The sequence below is a fragment of the Borostomias antarcticus genome (assembly GCF_949987555.1).
Source record: "Borostomias antarcticus genome assembly, chromosome: 18".
Taxonomy (NCBI): Eukaryota; Metazoa; Chordata; class Actinopteri; order Stomiiformes; family Stomiidae; genus Borostomias; species Borostomias antarcticus.
Genome location: NC_140251.1, coordinates 19,462,500 through 19,482,499, shown reverse-complemented (window position 1 = coordinate 19,482,499; position 20,000 = coordinate 19,462,500). Strand labels below are relative to the sequence as shown.

Below are 20,000 nucleotides of genomic sequence, written 5' to 3'. Positions count from 1 at the left end.
GAGAGTTCAGGGAGGCCTTCAAAGAGGTGCGAGGGACTACTGAACACACACTAGGGCTGCACGATTATGACAAAAGATAATAATTGCGATTATTTGCTTCAAAATGGTAATTGCGATTAATAATTGTGATTAATATGTAATATATAATATTCATATACAATAACCAAAATGCTCCCAAATCACGGACGTTGATCCCTTTCTTGCTACTAACTCACTGACCTCATTTTCGCAATTTTTTTCACTAATCACAGCTGTGGGTACTCTTGTGACACTTGTCTTGACCTACTGCTATCTGTCTTCTCAGTGAAATTGCTGCGCACTGCGCACTCAGCGGGAACGCATGTGATTGGTCAGACAGCATAAGCGCCTGTGATTCGTCCATGTAGTCCTAGCACACTCAATTCAAAGCAAAGATATTAATCACATTAATTGTGGCCTTTTGCGATTAGTTAATCGCGGAGGTCATAATCGCGATTTCGATTAATTCACGATTAATTGTGCAGCCCTAACACACACACACACACACTTAACACTTAACAAAGCCACAATATATGCACAGTATGGTTGAAGAAGTGTTGCCTCTCTCTTAGCGGTCTCTGTGTTCTCGTCTCCCAGGCTGGCCGGGTGCCGTTCTGTAAGTTCCACCTGGGGGACCGGCCCATCCCGGTGACGTTCAAGCGGGCCATCGCTGCTCTGAGCCTGTGGCAGAAGGCCCGGCTGGCCTGGGGGCTGTGCTTCCTGTCTGACCCCATCAGGTACGGACCAGAACCAGTCCTCTCTACTATCACAACCCCCTCTCAGGGCTGACCCCATCAGGTACGGACCAGAACCAGTCCTCTACTATCACAACCCCCTCTCAGGGCTGACCCCATCAGGTACGGACCAGAACCAGACCTGTCTACTATCACAACCCCCTCTCAGGGCTGACCCCATCAGGTACGGACCAGAACCAGTCCTCTCTACTATCACAACCCCCTCTCAGGGCTGACCCCATCAGGTACAGACCAGAACCAGTCCTGTCTACTATCACAACCCCCTCTCAGGGCTGACCCCATCAGGTAGGGACCAGAACCAGTCCTGTCTACTATCACAACCCCCTCTCAGGGCTGACCCCATCAGGTAGGGACCAGAACCAGTCCTCTCTACTATCACAACCCCCTCTCAGGGCTGACCCCATCAGGTACGGACCAGAACCAGTCCTCTCTACTATCACAACCCCCTCTCAGGGCTGACCCCATCAGGTACGGACCAGAACCAGTCCTCTCTACTATCACAACCCCCTCTCAGGGCTGACCCCATCAGGTACAGACCAGAACCAGTCCTCTCTACTATCACAACCCCCTCTCAGGGCTGACCCCATCAGGTACGGACCAGAACCAGTCCTGTCTACTATCACAACCCCCTCTCAGGGCTGACCCCATCAGGTACGGACCAGAACCAGTCCTCTCTACTATCACAACCCCCTCTCAGGGCTGACCCCATCAGGTACGGACCAGAACCAGTCCTGTCTACTATCACAACCCCCTCTCAGGGCTGACCGCAGCACCTGGCAGTAACAGGATAGGAGGGGACAAGAGGGAAGCTGTATGTAATGCAATATTGGAATAAATGTACTTGAACTCTGGGTGAGGATATTTTTTCTGGTGGCGTGCTAAGACCCTCGAAGCAACCCGCCTGTCCAGTGTTAGGGGAAGCACTGATGTAACTCAATATAACACATCCCAAATGGATAGATGTAACTCAATATAACAGATCCCAACTGGATAGAAACTAATTTGGGGGACTTCTAAACTAGTTAGTGATTCATTAATAAACCCATTGAAAACACAGAAAACCTGAGGGATGCTGTTCTCTCAGGGATGCTGTTCTCTCACCGTGTGTGTGTGTGTGTGTGTGTGTGTGTGTGTGTGTGTGTGTGGGTGCGTGCGTGCGTGTGTGTGTATCTCAGTAAGGAGGACGTAGAGAAGTGTAAGCAGAAGGACCTGCTGGAGCAGACCATGTCAGAGATGATTGGGGAGTTCCCTGCCCTGCATCGGACCATCGTAGCAGAGCGCGACATCTACCTCACACACACACTCCGGCAGGCTACACGCAGCGTGGAGGCGCCCCCTAATGCAGAGAGTGAGTATTACAGCTGCCGTGCCTGTCTGTCCGCCTGCCTGTCTGGATCACTCACCAGAGCTTCCCATTAGGACAGCAGCATCTTCACAAATGTTTTATTTATTAGGATAAACCTTTTGAGAGGCACCATCTTGTGTTCGAGGGGGTCCTAACATATACGACAAACACTACATAACATAAGTGTAAATAAACAGATAGTTAGACAATTTTCAATACAACAACATACAGACAGACATAGACAATAACAAACAAAATAAAAGAAGAAAAACACAGAAAACAAACACATTCATTAATGAAAAAACATCAACCACAAGGCGGCCAAGGTGGTTAAGTAACAGAAACAGTGGATCTCCAAGACACGTAGATAAGATCAGGTTCAGCATGTATAAACGGTCACAGCGTCCATGACAGTAAGAGGACGTATAAACGGTCACAGCGTCCATGACAGTAAGAGGACGTATAAACGGTCACAGCGTCCATGACAGTAAGAGGACGTATAAACGGTCTCAGCGTCCATGACAGTAAGAGGACGTATAAACGGTCTCAGCGTCCATGACAGTAAGAGGACGTATAAACGGTCTCAGCGTCCATGACAGTAAGAGGACGTATAAACGGTCTCAGCGTCCATGACAGTAAGAGGACGTATAAACGGTCACAGCGTCCATGACAGTAAGAGGACGTATAAACGGTCTCAGCGTCCATGACAGTAAGAGGACGTATAAACGGTCTCAGCGTCCATGACAGTAAGAGGACGTATAAACGGTCTCAGCGTCCATGACAGTAAGAGGACGTATAAACGGTCTCAGCGTCCATGACAGTAAGAGGACGTATAAACGGTCTCAGCGTCCATGACAGTAAGAGGACTCCGTCTCAGAATAAGAGGACATGCGCTACATTAGTCCAACCTGCTGGGCCTTTAAACTTTAAAGACTAAAAACTAAAAACTTTAGAGCTTTAAAGCTCTTTTTCCAACAGTAAAGAAGCATGCGAGACAGAAACAGAGCGGAGTAGAGCAGAGCGCCTGACTAACTTGGTAGTTCCAATTAAAAGGAACAAAACTCTGTTTTAAATAAGGAGGATAATTTAAATTAATACATTTATATATAATTTGAAGCCAGTGAATGTGTTGTCTTACATTTAGGGAAAGTAAGTTAAGTGCATAATTCATTGTACAGTGAGGAGTCAGATGAGGACGTGGCTGATATTAGACAGAATAGTCAACTCGTTACACTCCATTTCCATCTGACATTGTCTCCACTCTAACCGATTTCCGTGGGGGCGGGACATTCGATTTTCCCTAACCAATCACTAGAGACCAACGTATCTGCCTGAATCTTGACAACGCTTGACAACGGCGTTATTCCCGCCCATGGTGCTAATTAACTAATCGTTAGTCCCCCCCCCCCCCCGCGCCGCTCATTGGACAGATTATTTTTCAACCAAGAAAGCTGCTATTTCACGATGCCAGAGCAGAATCGGTTAATTCGCTGGCGTGGGCGGATTCAAAGGTCTGGACCCAGACAATCACATTTCCATACTGTGTGAATATGAACAGAAGTGTTTTGGTGCTGTTCTCTCTCTCTCGTGGTAGAAGTGCCTGCTGTGGTGGTGGGCGTGGTGGGGATGGGCCACGTGCCCGGCATCGAACGCAACTGGGATCAGGAGCTCAACATTCAGGAGATCATGAGGTGTGTGTGAGTAATATTCACAATATGGATGAAGGCAATTTAGATCAAATGAGTTTGTAGTAATCTCTCTTTCTCTCTGTTCCCAGTGTGGCTCCCCCCTCTCGAGTAAGCAGGGTCTTGCGCACCGTATTAAAAGGTGCGATGCTAGGGATGCTGGGATACGCATGCTTCCGCGCCGGAGAGCGCATGTCCAGGGCCGTGCGTTCCTTACCTGCTGTCCAATCGCTACTGGGGAACATGCGGCCGCCCGCTGCTTGATGGGGTCCCTTCCCTTGACCCCACATGCCCTCTCCACACCTGTGACATGATCTCAATAAGAAAACGCAACAATGCATCAACCACCAATGGCCTTAAAGACGGGGGAGCGAGAGAGAGGGGTCGACCAATGAGCTGATCAGGACCTCATGGGCTCTGTGGAAACAGGACCGTGCTCCCCAAGAAAACACCCCCGTACCCAACCGTTTTTTATTTTTACATTTTACTTTATTTTTGGTTTGAGAGAAGAATTTTATAAGGTTTACAACGTTGACTTTTTTTTTTATTATATATTTTTTAACGTTTTCATCTCACCCACATTCCAATTGAGATTGGGACTTGAATGTGGTGCAATTTTCATTTATTTTTTTCTCATTAAAGAATTGATTTAGTAATTGTCCCATACCAAAATTGAGCTAACCCTATTAGAGTAAGTATATAAGAGTATATAACACAGCCAGATTCTGAGTCACACATTTATTTCCTTAAATGAGTATGTTCTCCTCCCTCTGCCTGAATCCTGGACCCTGGACTCACCACACCAGGCTGTTTACATCAGCGTGCTCAAACCCAGCACTTTAATCAGTCATCGTCATTAGGGTCAGATTTCCACCTAGAATGAAAGATAAAATGAGTTCAATAGATTAACTCAATTTAAAATGAAGTTCACTTCAACTCATGTACAGTGAAATGATACCAAAGCATGCATAAGAGGTTAGTATGACTTGATGAACTCAATAGTACTCTTCAACAGTGGTCCTCTCCCTAGCCTAGAGACATGTAGCCTATTGTTTATGTCTGTGCTCACATCAACAGACGAATGGCGCTGTTAGAAGGGCTCTAGGAGAGTTACGGTATGGAAAACCCAGGGAATGTTTCATGATTACAAGTTGGAGATGATCTCTCCGCAGTTCCCAATGACAACTTCAGTTTGATTGTAGGTGTGCAATACATTGACATTTATACATATGTATTACTACAACCCAATCGTTTGAAATGTGTGTGAGTACCTGTACAACGTGTACAGTGTATCCATGGGTCTTTTTGTGACCAATGACCAGTTTTTGTGTTGGATGTTCAGACTGGACAAGAGAAAATATGCACTTTGTAAAAAAAAAAAAAAAGAAGCCATCTATGAAATCTGTATTGGAATCTGACATTCAGACCACATGCTTTTCTGATATGCATGTCCTTAGTCCCGCCCTGACCCTGCTTATCAATTGGGAACAGACGGGGACTCTGGGATTGCGTGGAATGGAGGGGGTCAGGGTGGGAGATAAAAGCCTTATTCTGCTATCACCGCTGCCTTTGACTTGTAAGTTCCTTCCCAAAGCAACCTCTTAGCTCGACTCCTCACGGCGGATGTTAGGGTCCGTTCTACAAGGGTTGGCAATATGGTGGCAATACTCGCCAGCCAGCAGCCCAGAGGGCAGGTTGGGGCGACCACCACATCTGACACGCGTCAGACCCCTGAGAAGCAGCGTGGGGCTCAGGACGCTGGGGTCTGATTTGGGACGGGTCCTTAACGCCTCTGCTGCTGTAGCTATGGCTTGAACATCCACACCCATGTCTTTCCTGTCCTGTACTCTGCTGGGGTTTCAGGTTCACTGCATTTGCAGTCGGGCAGAACGGCACAATATCCAAGTATATGTTTGAAAGTGTCTCTGAAATCACATTCATGTATTTGCTTCTGTACTGCGCAGCTTAAAGATCTCAAACACAATCTGTATCTGTGTGTGTCTGCCTGCTGGGTAGGACCAGGTTCAGTGACATCCCCCATCCTCCTGGTGTGCAGTTTTGGAAATGTCCCCCTTCAACTTCCCCTCAACGCTCTTGTTAGGAACGGGTTTCATGGGTGCAAACCTATCACGTGTATGATAAACAGTTGTTGCTGGTCAATGCTTTGGGTTGTAGACGTAGACGCACCAATTCTCTTCCATGAGTGGACTGGAGTGTAGCCTATAAAATCTGACAATCTGAAATGTGTAATTCTTCAAATTGTAAACATTATTACAACAATAATCCCCCCTTCCATTCGTTGAATCGATACATTCATTGAATAGATAATGTAATGTAAATATATACTGGGATCTTGGTGAAAGCTACAGCTTTGGGATATCTGAATGTTTACATGTGACATTGGGTTGAACTGACTGAACCTTTAGAGAAAACACTGTTGGCTGATTGGCTCATTGATTTAACCTATATGGTTAACTACCATATTTGATCAGAAATGTCATTCTCAATACTGGAGATGGAGAGTTTAACTGTTAATTATCTTAATACAAGTTATTGTTGCTTTGGATAAAGGTGTCTGCTAAATGTACTCAAATCTCACAGGTACCCTACCCAATCATGCATCTCCTCTCCCTGGTTTACACAATACAGAGGTCAGATATGCCTCCCACTCATTTATGTGTTTAGGGTGATTGAATGTTGCAAGAGAAAACGTTATGAATGCTGTCTCATCTGTCCTCCCACCCCTATTTTAACATAGTCATTGTTACCAAGCCAAATGTTGAAGCCTAAATAATTCTGTATTGAACTATTCAACTTTTTAATTAAAGATATGGTATATATATAATGGTCTAAACTGTCCTGATTTTCGGTTTGTCTAAATTTGATATTTACAATATATGCGCCCTACTGTAGCTAATACATCTTTGCTTTACACACGGTGACGTTACGGTTCAGTCTTGGTTTCCGGTCGGACCAATAATACAGTTGCACCGCTGCGCCATGGTTGTATTCACGCTGCGCAGTCTGCTTTAGTAAACTTATGAAATCAGAGGGAGTGGAGAGTTGGGTAACATAAGAGACAGCTTTACAAATGGCCTTGACTGAATGGCTACTTTAGGTCTTCGTTTGCAACGACACACTATTGTTCTCTCTGGTGTAGTGATCAGATACTTCTCCACTGTCGGGATGGCAAACATGGGTCTGGGAATGAGTCGATCACCCCTGGAACGACTTGACTTTGATAATGTGGTTCTGAAAACCCTCCCCCTCGACCCGTCGGAGGAGCCCGGGACCAGGCAGGTGAAGGGAGCGTGTTTCTCCAGGGTCAAGCCTCAGCCGCTGGTCAAGCCCGTGTTCGTGGCCGTGTCTCCCGGGGCTCTGTCTCTGCTGGGCCTGGATGGGGAGGAGGTCCTGACCGACCCGCTGGGACCGGAGTACCTGAGCGGGTCCAGGGTGATGCCCGGGTCCGAGCCGGCGGCCCACTGCTACTGCGGACACCAGTTCGGTCAGTTCGCCGGGCAGCTGGGCGACGGGGCGGCCTGTTACCTGGGGGAGGTGAAGGTCCCGGCGGGGCAGAACCCAGACCCACTTAAAGAGAACCCACTTAAAGAGAACCCACTTAAAGAGAACCCACTTAAAGAGAACCCCAGCGGGAGGTGGGAGATCCAGGTCAAGGGAGCTGGACTGACTCCTTTCTCCAGGTGAGCTTTCACAACCTGATCAAGTAAGGAGGTCCGCACACAGCTACTCCACAGGGCGTTTTATTAGGTAAAAAGTGACAAGTATTAGGTAAAAAGTGACAAGTATTAGGTAAAAAGTGACAAGTATTAGGTAAAAAGTGACAAGTATTAGGTAAAAAGTGACACGACCTGACGAAGACCCACACGGGTTGAAATGTTGTCACCTTTTACCTGATAAATAACCCTGTGGAGCAGTGGTGTGACCTCGACCTGACTTGATCAGAGGTCATGTTGTCCTGCACCAGCATGGTGGATGTGCTTAAATACATTTTATTGTATTTCATTGAGCTTACACAACCTCCCATGCATTGGGTGTGTTGTGTATGTGGCCTAACTACACAACTATACATTAATCAAACACTTGAGAAGAGCACTCAGTTTAACGATGTTTAATGGTCGAGACTCAGGGTGAACAGGCAGAGAGAGATCAATCCGCGCCTCATTGCGCATGCAACAGCATGTTACTATATAACATAAAGTAGTCCCTTATTATGTAGGCTAGACACTACAGAGTGTAACTGCGTGGCCAAGTTCCTGGGGGTTGGGATCAGCGTTAGTTAGACTTTTCTTTTTCATATCCTACCTGTCACTTAGCCAACGATAGTTGATTACTTAACATGACTGTTATGAAATGTCCAGCCTACGTTGTTATTTGGTAACAGTCAGTCAGATGTTGCTCTAGGCGTGGATATAGTCTAGCTAGACTAACCTGACGGTTCGGTTAGTCGGCTTTTCTCTTTCGGTGAAAATAACAAACTAATCTGAAAAATTGGTAACAGAAATTTGACTTGATCCACCATTGCTACCGTTACCAAACACAGCGTTAGTCATGGTGCTGTTACCAAACACATCGTTAGTCATGCTACCGTTACCAAACACAGCGTTAGTCATGGTGCTGTTACCAAACACAGCGTTAGTCATGGTGCTGTTACCAAACACAGCGTTAGTCATGGTGCTTATTCAAGATCACCGTCTCTGTCTGTCCAGTAGGGGGCGCAGTACGCGCGAAGGCTGCGGCGCTGGGAAAGTTAAAGGACAATGCTCGTTTTTGACAACCTGGACCTTATTTACGACATATTATAAGACGTTTGACTCACCGAGATCACTTTGGTGTAGTTCGGAGGCCTGTAGAAGAAATTTAAAATCCAGCGCGAGCCAGTATATCCATGTAATGGTGGTGGACGGGGCACTGAGAATGCAGCTTCTAAAAAATCTATTTTCTGCCGCGAAACGGTTGTTTTCATCAATCTGTCTTGATGAATCGCTAGTTGTGCTTACATAGAGAGCATAGGCCTGTTGTGGTTTTTCACATGCCTCTGTAATATGATCTTTAGAAACATCTTTAGACACGAAATAGCTTCCTCACTTGCTCCAGCACGCATGCGCACAGCGTGCTGGAGCAACGATTGTGCGCTGTGCGCATGCGTGCTGGAGCAAATTGCATGTTTATTTTAATCCACATATAACATATTATACCTTTAAAATGTTTATTTTAATCTACATATTACATATTATACCTTTAAAGTGCCGCAGCGACAGGTACTGAGATAAATATGCGGATGTAATTATTCTTTCAAAAGTGCGTTTAGGCAGAAATGTATTTGCAAAATGTTTCTTTGAGATTTTTTTTTTGAGGGGAAGATTGACATTCTCCCCTTTTCTTTCCCTTTTCCAAAAACCAGCGGAATCACTGTTTGATAACAGATTTCCCAATCAGCTGATCTATTTAAGTTTAACTTCAACTTCTATCTAAGTTTTTCTAATGTCCAAGCTTTCAAGATTATTGCCATGCAGTTTATCAGTAATTAATGAAATGTAACTTCATGACATTCTCTCTTGATATGACCACTCCCAGGGTCAGATTCAGGCTGACAGACGGGTGCTGGACCTATCACTTCTATCTGGACCCCCCTCAGGAACCCCAACACCCCCAGTGCCCCCCCACGAATAAAAAACACTGCATGATCCTGCATGACCCTCGCCCCTTGTATCATCAGATTCTGTGTCTAATCTCTCTCTCCCTCTCTCTCTCTCCATCTCTCTCCCCCCTCTCTCTCTCTCTCTCCATCTCTCTCCCCCTCTCCCCCCCTCCCTCTCTCTCTCTCTCCCCCCTCCCTCTCTCTCTCCCCCCCTCCCCCAGACAAGCAGATGGCCGGAAGGTTCTGCGGTCCAGTATCAGGGAGTTCCTGTGCAGCGAGGCGATGCATTTCCTGGGTGTTCCCACCACGCGCGCCGGCTCGCTGGTCACCTCCGACAGCCACGTCATCAGGGACATCTTCTACAGCGGGAACCCCCGCCACGAGAAGTGCTCCGTGGTCCTCCGCATCGCACCTACCTTCCTCAGGTCAGACTCAGGCCCTGGATGTCTCGTCTCGTCTCGTCTCGTCCTGCCTGTCTGACTGTATGTCTCCGTTCTCAGGTTCGGTTCATTTGAGATCTTTAAGCGGGCTGACGAGCTCACAGGCCGCCAGGGCCCCAGCTACGGCCATGAGGAGATCCGTGGTCAGATGCTGGACTACGTCATCCAGACCTTCTACCCGGAGATCCAGCAGAGCCACACAGACGGGCTGGAGAGGAACGTGGCGTTCTTCAGAGAGGTAGGCTGGAGAGGAACGTGGCGTTCTTCAGAGAGGTAGGCTGGAGAGGAACGTGGCGTTCTTCAGAGAGGTAGGCTGGAGAGGAACGTGGCGTTCTAGGTAGGCTGGAGAGGAACGTGGCGTTCTTCAGAGAGGTAGGCTGGAGAGGAACGTGGCGTTCTTCAGAGAGGTAGGCTGGAGAGGAACGTGGCGTTCTAGGTAGGCTGGAGAGGAACGTGGCGTTCTTCAGAGACGTAGGCTAGGGAGTATATAGACAGGCAGGGCTGAAAATTAACACCCGCCACCCGCCAATGGCGGGTAAAATTTCCACGCCACGCTGGTGGGTAAATGTTTGTGCCAATAGAGTCATGTAATCAATTATGCGTGCGATGTCTCCACATCCATGCCATAGACCAGCGTTCTGTTTGTTGTGTGTTGCACTTAAATAGCTCCCCGCTGCACCAAATAAAGTTTTCAGTCACATGACCTCACGCACTAGGAGAGACTGTTGACTGGAAGCTACCCTCGCACAGAAATCATCTGTGGAGAAGGCGAAGTCAACAAAAGCTAGGATGTGGCGACACTTACCTGGTGTAGTTAAACCGACGACGAAACGACAAAACACAGAGCATGTATTCAACATAATACTATTATCTGAATGAGAAGTACTGAAACAGATGTATAATGTGAAAAAAAAGACCATTTATAATTTTGGCCGGTAAAAAATATACTTGGCCGGTGGATTTTTTCATCTACCAGTCCCCTTGACAGGTTCAGCCCTGCAGCAGTGTTTAAGGTCTGTCCCTCTAGGGCAGCAGTGTTTAAGGTCTGTCCCTCTAGGGCAGCAGTGTTTAAGGTCTGTCTGTCTCCCTCTAGGGCAGCAGTGTTTAAGGTCTGTCCCTCTAGGGCAGCAGTGTTTAAGGTCTGTCTCCCTCTAGGGCAGCAGTGTTTAAGGTCTGTCTCCCTCTAGGGCAGCAGTGTTTAAGGTCTGTCTCCCTCTAGGGCAGCAGTGTTTAAGGTCTGTCTCCCTCTAGGGCAGCAGTGTTTAAGGTCTGTCTCTGTCTCCCTCTAGGGCAGCAGTGTTTAAGGTCTGTCTCCCTCTAGGGCAGCAGTGTTTAAGGTCTGTCTCCCTCTAGGGCAGCAGTGTTTAAGGTCTGTCTCCCTCTAGGGCAGCAGTGTTTAAGGTCTGTCTCCCTCTAGGGCAGCAGTGTTTAAGGTCTGTCTCCCTCTAGGGCAGCAGTGTTTAAGGTCTGTCTCTGTCTCCCTCTAGGGCAGCAGTGTTTAAGGCATGTCTCCCTCTAGGGCAGCAGTGTTTAAGGTCTGTCTCCCTCTAGGGCAGCAGTGTTTAAGGTCTGTCTCCCTCTAGGGCAGCAGTGTTTAAGGTCTGTCTCCCTCTAGGGCAGCAGTGTTTAAGGTCTGTCTCCCTCTAGGGCAGCAGTGTTTAAGGTCTGTCTCCCTCTAGGGCAGCAGTGTTTAAGGTCTGTCTCTGTCTCCCTCTAGGGCAGCAGTGTTTAAGGTCTGTCTCCCTCTAGGGCAGCAGTGTTTAAGGCCTGTCTGTCTCCCTCTAGGGCAGCAGTGTTTAAGGTCTGTCTCCCTCTAGGGCAGCAGTGTTTAAGGTCTGTCTCCCTCTAGGGCAGCAGTGTTTAAGGTCTGTCTCCCTCTAGGGCAGCAGTGTTTAAGGTATGTCTCCCTCTAGGGCAGCAGTGTTTAAGGTCTGTCTCCCTCTAGGGCAGCAGTGTTTAAGGTCTGTCTCTGTCTCCCTCTAGGGCAGCAGTGTTTAAGGCATGTCTCCCTCTAGGGCAGCAGTGTTTAAGGCCTGTCTGTCTCCCTCTAGGGCAGCAGTGTTTAAGGTCTGTCTCCCTCTAGGGCAGCAGTGTTTAAGGTCTGTCTCCCTCTAGGGCAGCAGTGTTTAAGGTCTGTCTCCCTCTAGGGCAGCAGTGTTTAAGGTCTGTCTCTGTCTCCCTCTAGGGCAGCAGTGTTTAAGGCATGTCTCCCTCTAGGGCAGCAGTGTTTAAGGCCTGTCTGTCTCCCTCTAGGGCAGCAGTGTTTAAGGTCTGTCTCCCTCTAGGGCAGCAGTGTTTAAGGTCTGTCTCCCTCTAGGGCAGCAGTGTTTAAGGTCTGTCTCTGTCTCCCTCTAGGGCAGCAGTGTTTAAGGCATGTCTCCCTCTAGGGCAGCAGTGTTTAAGGTCTGTCTCCCTCTAGGGCAGCAGTGTTTAAGGTCTGTCTCCCTCTAGGGCAGCAGTGTTTAAGGTCTGTCTCCCTCTAGGGCAGCAGTGTTTAAGGTCTGTCTCCCTCTAGGGCAGCAGTGTTTAAGGTCTGTCTCCCTCTAGGGCAGCAGTGTTTAAGGTCTGTCTCTGTCTCCCTCTAGGGCAGCAGTGTTTAAGGCATGTCTCCCTCTAGGGCAGCAGTGTTTAAGGCCTGTCTGTCTCCCTCTAGGGCAGCAGTGTTTAAGGTCTGTCTCCCTCTAGGGCAGCAGTGTTTAAGGTCTGTCTCCCTCTAGGGCAGCAGTGTTTAAGGTCTGTCTCCCTCTAGGGCAGCAGTGTTTAAGGCATGTCTCCCTCTAGGGCAGCAGTGTTTAAGGCCTGTCTGTCTCCCTCTAGGGCAGCCGTGTTTAAGGCCTGTCTGTCTCCCTCTAGGGCAGCAGTGTTTAAGGTCTGTCTCCCTCTAGGGCAGCAGTGTTTAAGGCCTTTCTCTGTCTCCCTCTAGGGCAGCAGTGTTTAAGGTCTATCTCCCTCTAGGGCAGCAGTGTTTAAGGCATGTCTCTGTCTCCCTCTAGGGCAGCAGTGTTTAAGGCATGTCTCTGTCTCCCTCTAGGGCAGCAGTGTTTAAGGCATGTCTCCCTCTAGGGCAGCAGTGTTTAAGGCCTGTCTGTCTCCCTCTAGGGCAGCAGTGTTTAAGGTCTGTCTCCCTCTAGGGCAGCAGTGTTTAAGGTCTGTCTCCCTCTAGGGCAGCAGTGTTTAAGGTCTGTCTCCCTCTAGGGCAGCAGTGTTTAAGGCATGTCTCCCTCTAGGGCAGCAGTGTTTAAGGCCTGTCTGTCTCCCTCTAGGGCAGCAGTGTTTAAGGTCTGTCTGTCTCCCTCTAGGGCAGCAGTGTTTAAGGCCTGTCTGTCTCCCTCTAGGGCAGCAGTGTTTAAGGCCTGTCTGTCTCCCTCTAGGGCAGCAGTGTTTAAGGTCTGTCTCCCTCTAGGGCAGCAGTGTTTAAGGCCTGTCTCTGTCTCCCTCTAGGGCAGCAGTGTTTAAGGTCTATCTGTCTCCCTCTAGGGCAGCAGTGTTTAAGGTCTATCTGTCTCCCTCTAGGGCAGCAGTGTTTAAGGCATGTCTCCCTCTAGGGCAGCAGTGTTTAAGGCCTGTCTCTGTCTCCCTCTAGGGCAGCAGTGTTTAAGGTCTATCTGTCTCCCTCTAGGGCAGCAGTGTTTAAGGCATGTCTCCCTCTAGGGCAGCAGTGTTTAAGGTCTGTCTCTGTCTCCCTCTAGGGCAGCAGTGTTTAAGGTCTGTCTCCCTCTAGGGCAGCAGTGTTTAAGTTCTGTCTCCCTCTAGGGCAGCAGTGTTTAAGGTCTATCTGTCTCCCTCTAGGGCAGCAGTGTTTAAGGTCTATCTGTCTCCCTCTAGGGCAGCAGTGTTTAAGGTCTGTCTCCCTCTAGGGCAGCAGTGTTTAAGGTCTGTCTCCCTCTAGGGCAGCAGTGTTTAAGGTCTGTCTCTGTCTCCCTCTAGGGCAGCAGTGTTTAAGGTCTGTCTCCCTCTAGGGCAGCAGTGTTTAAGGTCTGTCTCCCTCTAGGGCAGCAGTGTTTAAGGTCTGTCTCCCTCTAGGGCAGCAGTGTTTAAGGCCTGTCTCCCTCTAGGGCAGCAGTGTTTAAGGTATGTCTCCCTCTAGGGCAGCAGTGTTTAAGGTCTATCTGTCTCCCTCTAGGGCAGCAGTGTTTAAGGTCTATCTGTCTCCCTCTAGGGCAGCAGTGTTTAAGGTCTGTCTCCCTCTAGGGCAGCAGTGTTTAAGGTCTGTCTCCCTCTAGGGCAGCAGTGTTTAAGGTCTGTCTCTGTCTCCCTCTAGGGCAGCAGTGTTTAAGGTCTGTCTCCCTCTAGGGCAGCAGTGTTTAAGGTCTGTCTCCCTCTAGGGCAGCAGTGTTTAAGGTCTGTCTCCCTCTAGGGCAGCAGTGTTTAAGGTCTGTCTCCCTCTAGGGCAGCAGTGTTTAAGGTCTGTCTCCCTCTAGGGCAGCAGTGTTTAAGGTCTGTCTCTGTCTCCCTCTAGGGCAGCAGTGTTTAAGGTCTGTCTCCCTCTAGGGCAGCAGTGTTTAAGGTCTGTCTCCCTCTAGGGCAGCAGTGTTTAAGGTCTGTCTCCCTCTAGGGCAGCAGTGTTTAAGGTCTGTCTCCCTCTAGGGCAGCAGTGTTTAAGGTCTGTCTCCCTCTAGGGCAGCAGTGTTTAAGGTATGTCTCCCTCTAGGGCAGCAGTGTTTAAGGTCTGTCTCCCTCTAGGGCAGCAGTGTTTAAGGTCTGTCTCCCTCTAGGGCAGCAGTGTTTAAGGTCTGTCTCTGTCTCCCTCTAGGGCAGCAGTGTTTAAGGTCTGTCTCCCTCTAGGGCAGCAGTGTTTAAGGTCTGTCTCCCTCTAGGGCAGCAGTGTTTAAGGTCTGTCTCCCTCTAGGGCAGCAGTGTTTAAGGTCTGTCTCCCTCTAGGGCAGCAGTGTTTAAGGTCTGTCTCCCTCTAGGGCAGCAGTGTTTAAGGTATGTCTCCCTCTAGGGCAGCAGTGTTTAAGGTCACAGGAGAGTAGGCCACTCCCTCAGGGCAGTCACCAGGGCAATCAGTCTCTCTCAGGCAGAAACAAGTCTCACTATAGAATTGACTAACAAAGCAGCTTCACACTGACGACTAGCACTTAGCACTTCCTATTAGAGTAAGAAAATTATACTTAGTAGATTCTAGTTCAGTCTGTAGATCCAAGTTCCTTCCGGAAGTTAAAAGCAATCTTATTATGATTGTTTAATGGGGAAATGAAACGGCTGCATTATGTTAACAATAAAGACTGAGAAAACATGTAAAAATCACTAAAATGTTGCTGATGGATGGACCGGTGATAACGCGGCCCAGTTGAACCCCTGGGTATCCATCACTAACTCTGTCTGCTCAGCAAAGAGAGACCATGTTAGTCATCAGTACCAATAGACGCTATAAAGAACAGACCTGCCGTCACAACAGCCCAAATAAAGATCCAGTCCTCTCAAGGCCCCAATCACAATCATGTTTGTAAGAGAGTACATCTGGTGACATAGGAGACAGCCAGGGACATAGGAGACAGCCAGGGACATAGGAGACAGCCAGGGACATAGGAGACAGCCAGGGACATAGGAGACAGCCAGGGACATAGGAGACAGCCAGGAGGATAGGAGACAGCCAGGGACATAGGAGACAGCCAGGGACATAGGAGACAGCCAGGGACATAGGAGACAGCCAGGGACATAGGAGACAGCCAGGAGGATAGGAGACAGCCAGGGACATAGGAGACAGCCAGGGACATAGGAGACAGCCAGGAGGATAGGAGACAGGGGGATAGGAGACAGGGGGATAGGAGACAGGAGGATAGGAGACAGGAGGATAGGAGACAGGAGGATAGGAGACTACCAGGAGGATAGGAGACAGGAGGACAGGAGACAGGAGGATAGGAGACAGGAGGATAGGAGACAGGGGGATAGGAGACAGGAGGATAGGAGACAGGGGGATAGGAGACAGGGGGATAGGGGGATAGGAGACAGGAGGATAGGGGGATAGGAGACAGGAGGATAGGAGGATAGGAGACAGGAGGATAGGGGGATAGGAGACAGGAGGATAGGAGACAGGAGGATAGGAGACAGGAGGATAGGAGACAGGAGGATAGGGACATAGGAGACAGACAGGAGGATAGGAGGATAGGAGACAGGAGGATAGGAGACAGGGACATAGGAGACAGGAGGGTAGGAGATAGGAGACAGGAGGATAGGAGGATAGGAGACAGGGGGATAGGAGGATAGGAGACAGCCAGGAGGATAGGAGACAGGAGGATAGGAGACAGACAGGGACATAGGAGACAGGAGGATAGGACATAGGAGACAGCCAGGAGCCGTGTTTTCTATCCTCTCAATCTGCCTGCAGAGTCTGTCTGTTCTTGCTCAGGTGCTATTTTGTTACACCCTCTAAAAGTATTTAGAGTGATACTTGTTTTAAAAGTATTTAGAGTGATACTTGTTTTAAAAGTATTTAGGAGTGATACTTGTTTTAAAAGTATTTAGGAGTGATACTTGTTTTAAAAGTATTTAGGAGTGATACTTGTTTTAAAAGTATTTAGGAGTGATACTTGTTTTAAAAGTATTTAGGAGTGATACTTGTTTTAAAAGTATTTAGAGTGATACTTGTTTTAAAAGTATTTAGGAGTGATACTTGTTTTAAAAGTATTTAGGAGTGATACTTGTTTTAAAAGTATTTAGGAGTGATACTTGTTTTAAAAGTATTTAGGAGTAATACTTGTTTTAAAAGTATTTAGGAGTGATACTTGTTTTAAAAGTATTTAGAGTGATACTTGTTTTAAAAGTATTTAGGAGTGATACTTGTTTTAAAAGTATTAAGAAGTGATACTTGTTTTAAAAGTATTTAGGAGTGATACTTGTTTTAAAATTATTTAGGAGTGATACTTGTTTTAAAAGTATTTAGGAGTGATACTTGTTTTAAAAGTATTTAGGAGTGATACTTGTTTTAAAAGTATTTAGGAGTGATACTTGCTTTAAAAGTATTTAGGAGTGATACTTGTTTTAAAAGTATTTAGGAGTGATACTTGTTTTAAAAGTATTTAGGAGGGATACTTGTTTTAAAAGTATTTAGGAGTGATACTTGCTTTAAAAGTATTTAGGAGTGATACTTGTTTTAAAAGTATTTAGGAGTGATACTTGTTTTAAAAGTATTTAGGAGTGATACTTGTTTTATAAGTATTTAGGAGTGATACTTGTTTTAAAAGTATTTAGGAGTGATACTTGTTTTGTATACTTGTTCAGTTGCATTGCTTTTGCGTTCTTTGTGAACAGAATGACAGCTTTAATCTCCCATCTTATTGTAAAAGCATCTCCAGCCCTCTGCTCTGCTCTGCTCCCCGTTGGACCAGGCTCACTGTGTGTGTGTGTGTGTGTGTGTGTGTGTGTGTGTGTGTGTGTGTGTGTGTGTGTGTGTGTGTGTGTGTGTACTGTGTGCACTGTGTGCGTGCGTGCGTGTGTGTGTGTGTTTGTGTGTGTGTGTGTGTGTGTGTACTGTGTGCGTGCGTGTGTGTGTAGGTGGTGCTGCGTACAGCCCGGCTGGTGGCCCAGTGGCAGTGTGTTGGCTTCTGTCACGGCGTCCTCAACACCGACAACATGAGCATCCTGGGTCTGACCATCGACTACGGACCCTACGGCTTCATGGACCGGTCACACATCACTTGATTTATATACACATCAAAGAGCCATACATATACTTACAAAAACACCTACTAAACATAACACTAAGAGAGGCTTCTAGAGGATTAGCCAACCTGTGTGTCACGCTCTCTCTTCTGCTGTAGTTACATGTTCTTATGGTGCGTTCGTTTATAACTGGGAGGTGGCAAATTGTGACTTGCTACTAGGAATGATTAAATAAAACACCTCATGAACTCGCACTTCCTCGTCGCAAATTCGGATATGTTTCTCAGCCCCCAGTTGCTCGAATGCACTAGATATAACTAGATAACTGTGATATAATGGTATATAGATATAACTAGGTAACTGTGATATAATGGTATATAGATATAACTAGGTAACTGTGATATAATGGTATATAGATATAACTAGGTAACTGTGATATAATGGTATATAGATATAACTAGGTAACTGTGATATAATGGTATATAGATATAACTAGGTAACTGTGATATAATGGTATATAGATATAACTAGGTAACTGTGATATAATGGTATATAGATATAACTAGGTAACTGTGATATAATGGTATATAGATATAACTAGGTAACTGTGATATAATGGTATATAGCTGAATGCACACAGGTCGGAGGTAGGTATTTTGCCACTTGCGACTTGCCACCTCCGACCACAAACGAACGCACCATTAGGAATGAACTTCCCTTTCCAAGGACAGTTAATCATGTACTTTCCTGTAACACGAACACACGATCACTTTATTATTCTCTATTTCCTCCTCTTGCCCGTGCTGCAGGTTCGACCCGGACTTCATCTGCAACAACTCTGACAACTCCGGGCGCTACACCTACCAGGCCCAGCCATCGGTCTGCAGGTGGAACCTGTCCCGCCTGGCCGAGGCGCTGGCCCCCGACCTGCCCCCGGAGAGGGCCGACGCCGTCCTGGACGAGTACCTGCCCCTCTACAACGCCTTCTACCTGGCCAACATGAGGAGGAAGCTGGGCCTGGTGAGGAAGGAGGAGCCGGAGGATGAGACGCTGGTCACCGAGCTGCTCCAGACCATGCACAACACCGGTAGGACCGCACGGACTCCTTCCAGGTCATAGGTTACCGCGTTTCACCGTTTGACGTCTTTAACCCTTTCGATACGACCACGTCACCGGCAACATTTTAAAAATATCTAACAAATATTTAATAATATTAAAAAAAAATCTAACAAATCAAAAAAATTCCTCACTCCAACACTTGCTGAAAGCTGAGAAACTGCGCTTTCTAGTATTATAGGGAAAATCCAATTAATATTCGAAATGTTGTCACTGTACTTTCAGGGTTAAAAGGGTTAAAAATGTTTTGGGCTGTCCCGTCGGTCTGGGGGCGTCTCTCTTGCTCCCCCCCCGTAGGTGCGGACTTCACCAACACCTTCCGCAGCCTGAGTGGGATCCCCTGCCCTGCGCCAGGCGAGGAGGAGGAGGAGGTGGTCAGACGGGCCATGGAGCTCCTGCTCCAGCACTGCGCCTCTCGGGAGGAGCTCATGGCGGCCGCCAAGCCCAGCATGGACCCCCGGTAATAATAATAATAATAATAATGCATTTTGTTTCAAGGCGCCTTTCAAAACAGCCAAGGTCACCGTACATGGTTAAAACAAGTAAACACAGGGGCGCCCCGGTAGCTCACCAGGTAAGGCGCGCACCTTCTTTGCGCGGCGGACCCGGGTTCGATTCCCGGCTCGGGTCCTGTGCAGCATGTCCTCCCCTCTCTCTCTCCAACATTTCCTGTCTCTCTACACTGTCCTATAACATTAAAAGCTGAAAAGCCCTAAAGAATATCTTTAAAAACAAACAAAAAAACAAGTAAACACAGACACAACATGAGATGAGAGTAGAATCTCAGAGGGATATGCTGAGATGAACAGATATGGTGGACACACTGACCTCTCCTCCTCTCTTCTCCTCTCTCCTCCTCTCCTTCCCGATCCCTCGCCCCCCCCCCAGGGAGCTGGCCATGCTGCTGTCCATGGCCAAGAGCAACCCGGCGCTGTTCCAGATGATCTCGGACCGAGCCACGGTGGCCCGGCAGCTGGACAAGATGAGCAGACTGCAGGACCTGGTCGAGACCACCCAGGACGAGCTGAGGGTCAAACAGGCCGAAGACTGGAGCCGCTGGACCGCCCGCTACAGGTAGAGGGGGAGGAGAGAGGAGAGGAGAGGACGGGGGAGGGAGGGAGGGAGGGAGGGAGGGAGGAGGTTAGGGGGAGGAGCTATAGTGATTGATGGGAGTAAAGCCTGTGATGTACCTGCTTTTAACTGCGCGGCTCCTGCGTTCCGTTGGTGCGCCGGGCGCGGTTGAACGTGCGCTGACCTGTCCTCGGTCCGCCCGTCCCCAGGAAGCGTCTGTCCAGGGAGTGCGAGGGCCAGAGTGATGTCACAGCGCTGCAGGAGGAGAGGGCGAGGGCGATGGACGGGGCCAACCCCCGCGTGGTG

The 20,000-nt window shown here is 48.0% G+C and overlaps 2 protein-coding genes across 3 annotated transcripts in view; both read left to right on the top strand.

Annotated features, from left to right (window-relative positions):
* Nucleotides 1-6,594, top strand: part of trabd (TraB domain containing) — a 20,247-nt gene extending 13,653 nt beyond the window's left edge. The window contains exons 6-10 of one of the 2 annotated variants that reach the window (XM_084453184.1): nucleotides 1-26; nucleotides 616-755; nucleotides 1,949-2,121; nucleotides 3,713-3,809; nucleotides 3,896-6,594. The exon at nucleotides 1-26 is cut by the window's left edge and continues 85 nt beyond it. In XM_084453184.1, coding sequence (XP_084309310.1) covers nucleotides 1-26; nucleotides 616-755; nucleotides 1,949-2,121; nucleotides 3,713-3,809; nucleotides 3,896-4,067 — 608 coding nt within the window. In that variant the 3' untranslated portion in view covers nucleotides 4,068-6,594. Of the gene's footprint in view, nucleotides 27-615; nucleotides 756-1,948; nucleotides 2,122-3,712; nucleotides 3,816-3,895 lie in introns of both variants that reach the window. The other variant, XM_084453183.1, reaches the window with a different exon arrangement.
* Nucleotides 6,595-6,812: 218 nt separating this feature from the next.
* The window catches only part of selenoo1 (selenoprotein O1), a gene marked incomplete at its 3' end in the record, with an annotated part of 17,696 nt that continues 4,508 nt past the window's right edge, over nucleotides 6,813-20,000 (top strand). Inside the window, exons 1-8 of the mRNA XM_084452828.1 lie at nucleotides 6,813-7,504; nucleotides 9,684-9,887; nucleotides 9,963-10,140; nucleotides 17,400-17,530; nucleotides 18,317-18,594; nucleotides 18,921-19,083; nucleotides 19,512-19,697; nucleotides 19,904-19,997. Of these exons, the coding sequence (XP_084308954.1) occupies nucleotides 6,909-7,504; nucleotides 9,684-9,887; nucleotides 9,963-10,140; nucleotides 17,400-17,530; nucleotides 18,317-18,594; nucleotides 18,921-19,083; nucleotides 19,512-19,697; nucleotides 19,904-19,997 (1,830 nt within the window). The 5' untranslated portion in view covers nucleotides 6,813-6,908. The remainder of the gene's footprint in view (nucleotides 7,505-9,683; nucleotides 9,888-9,962; nucleotides 10,141-17,399; nucleotides 17,531-18,316; nucleotides 18,595-18,920; nucleotides 19,084-19,511; nucleotides 19,698-19,903; nucleotides 19,998-20,000) is intronic.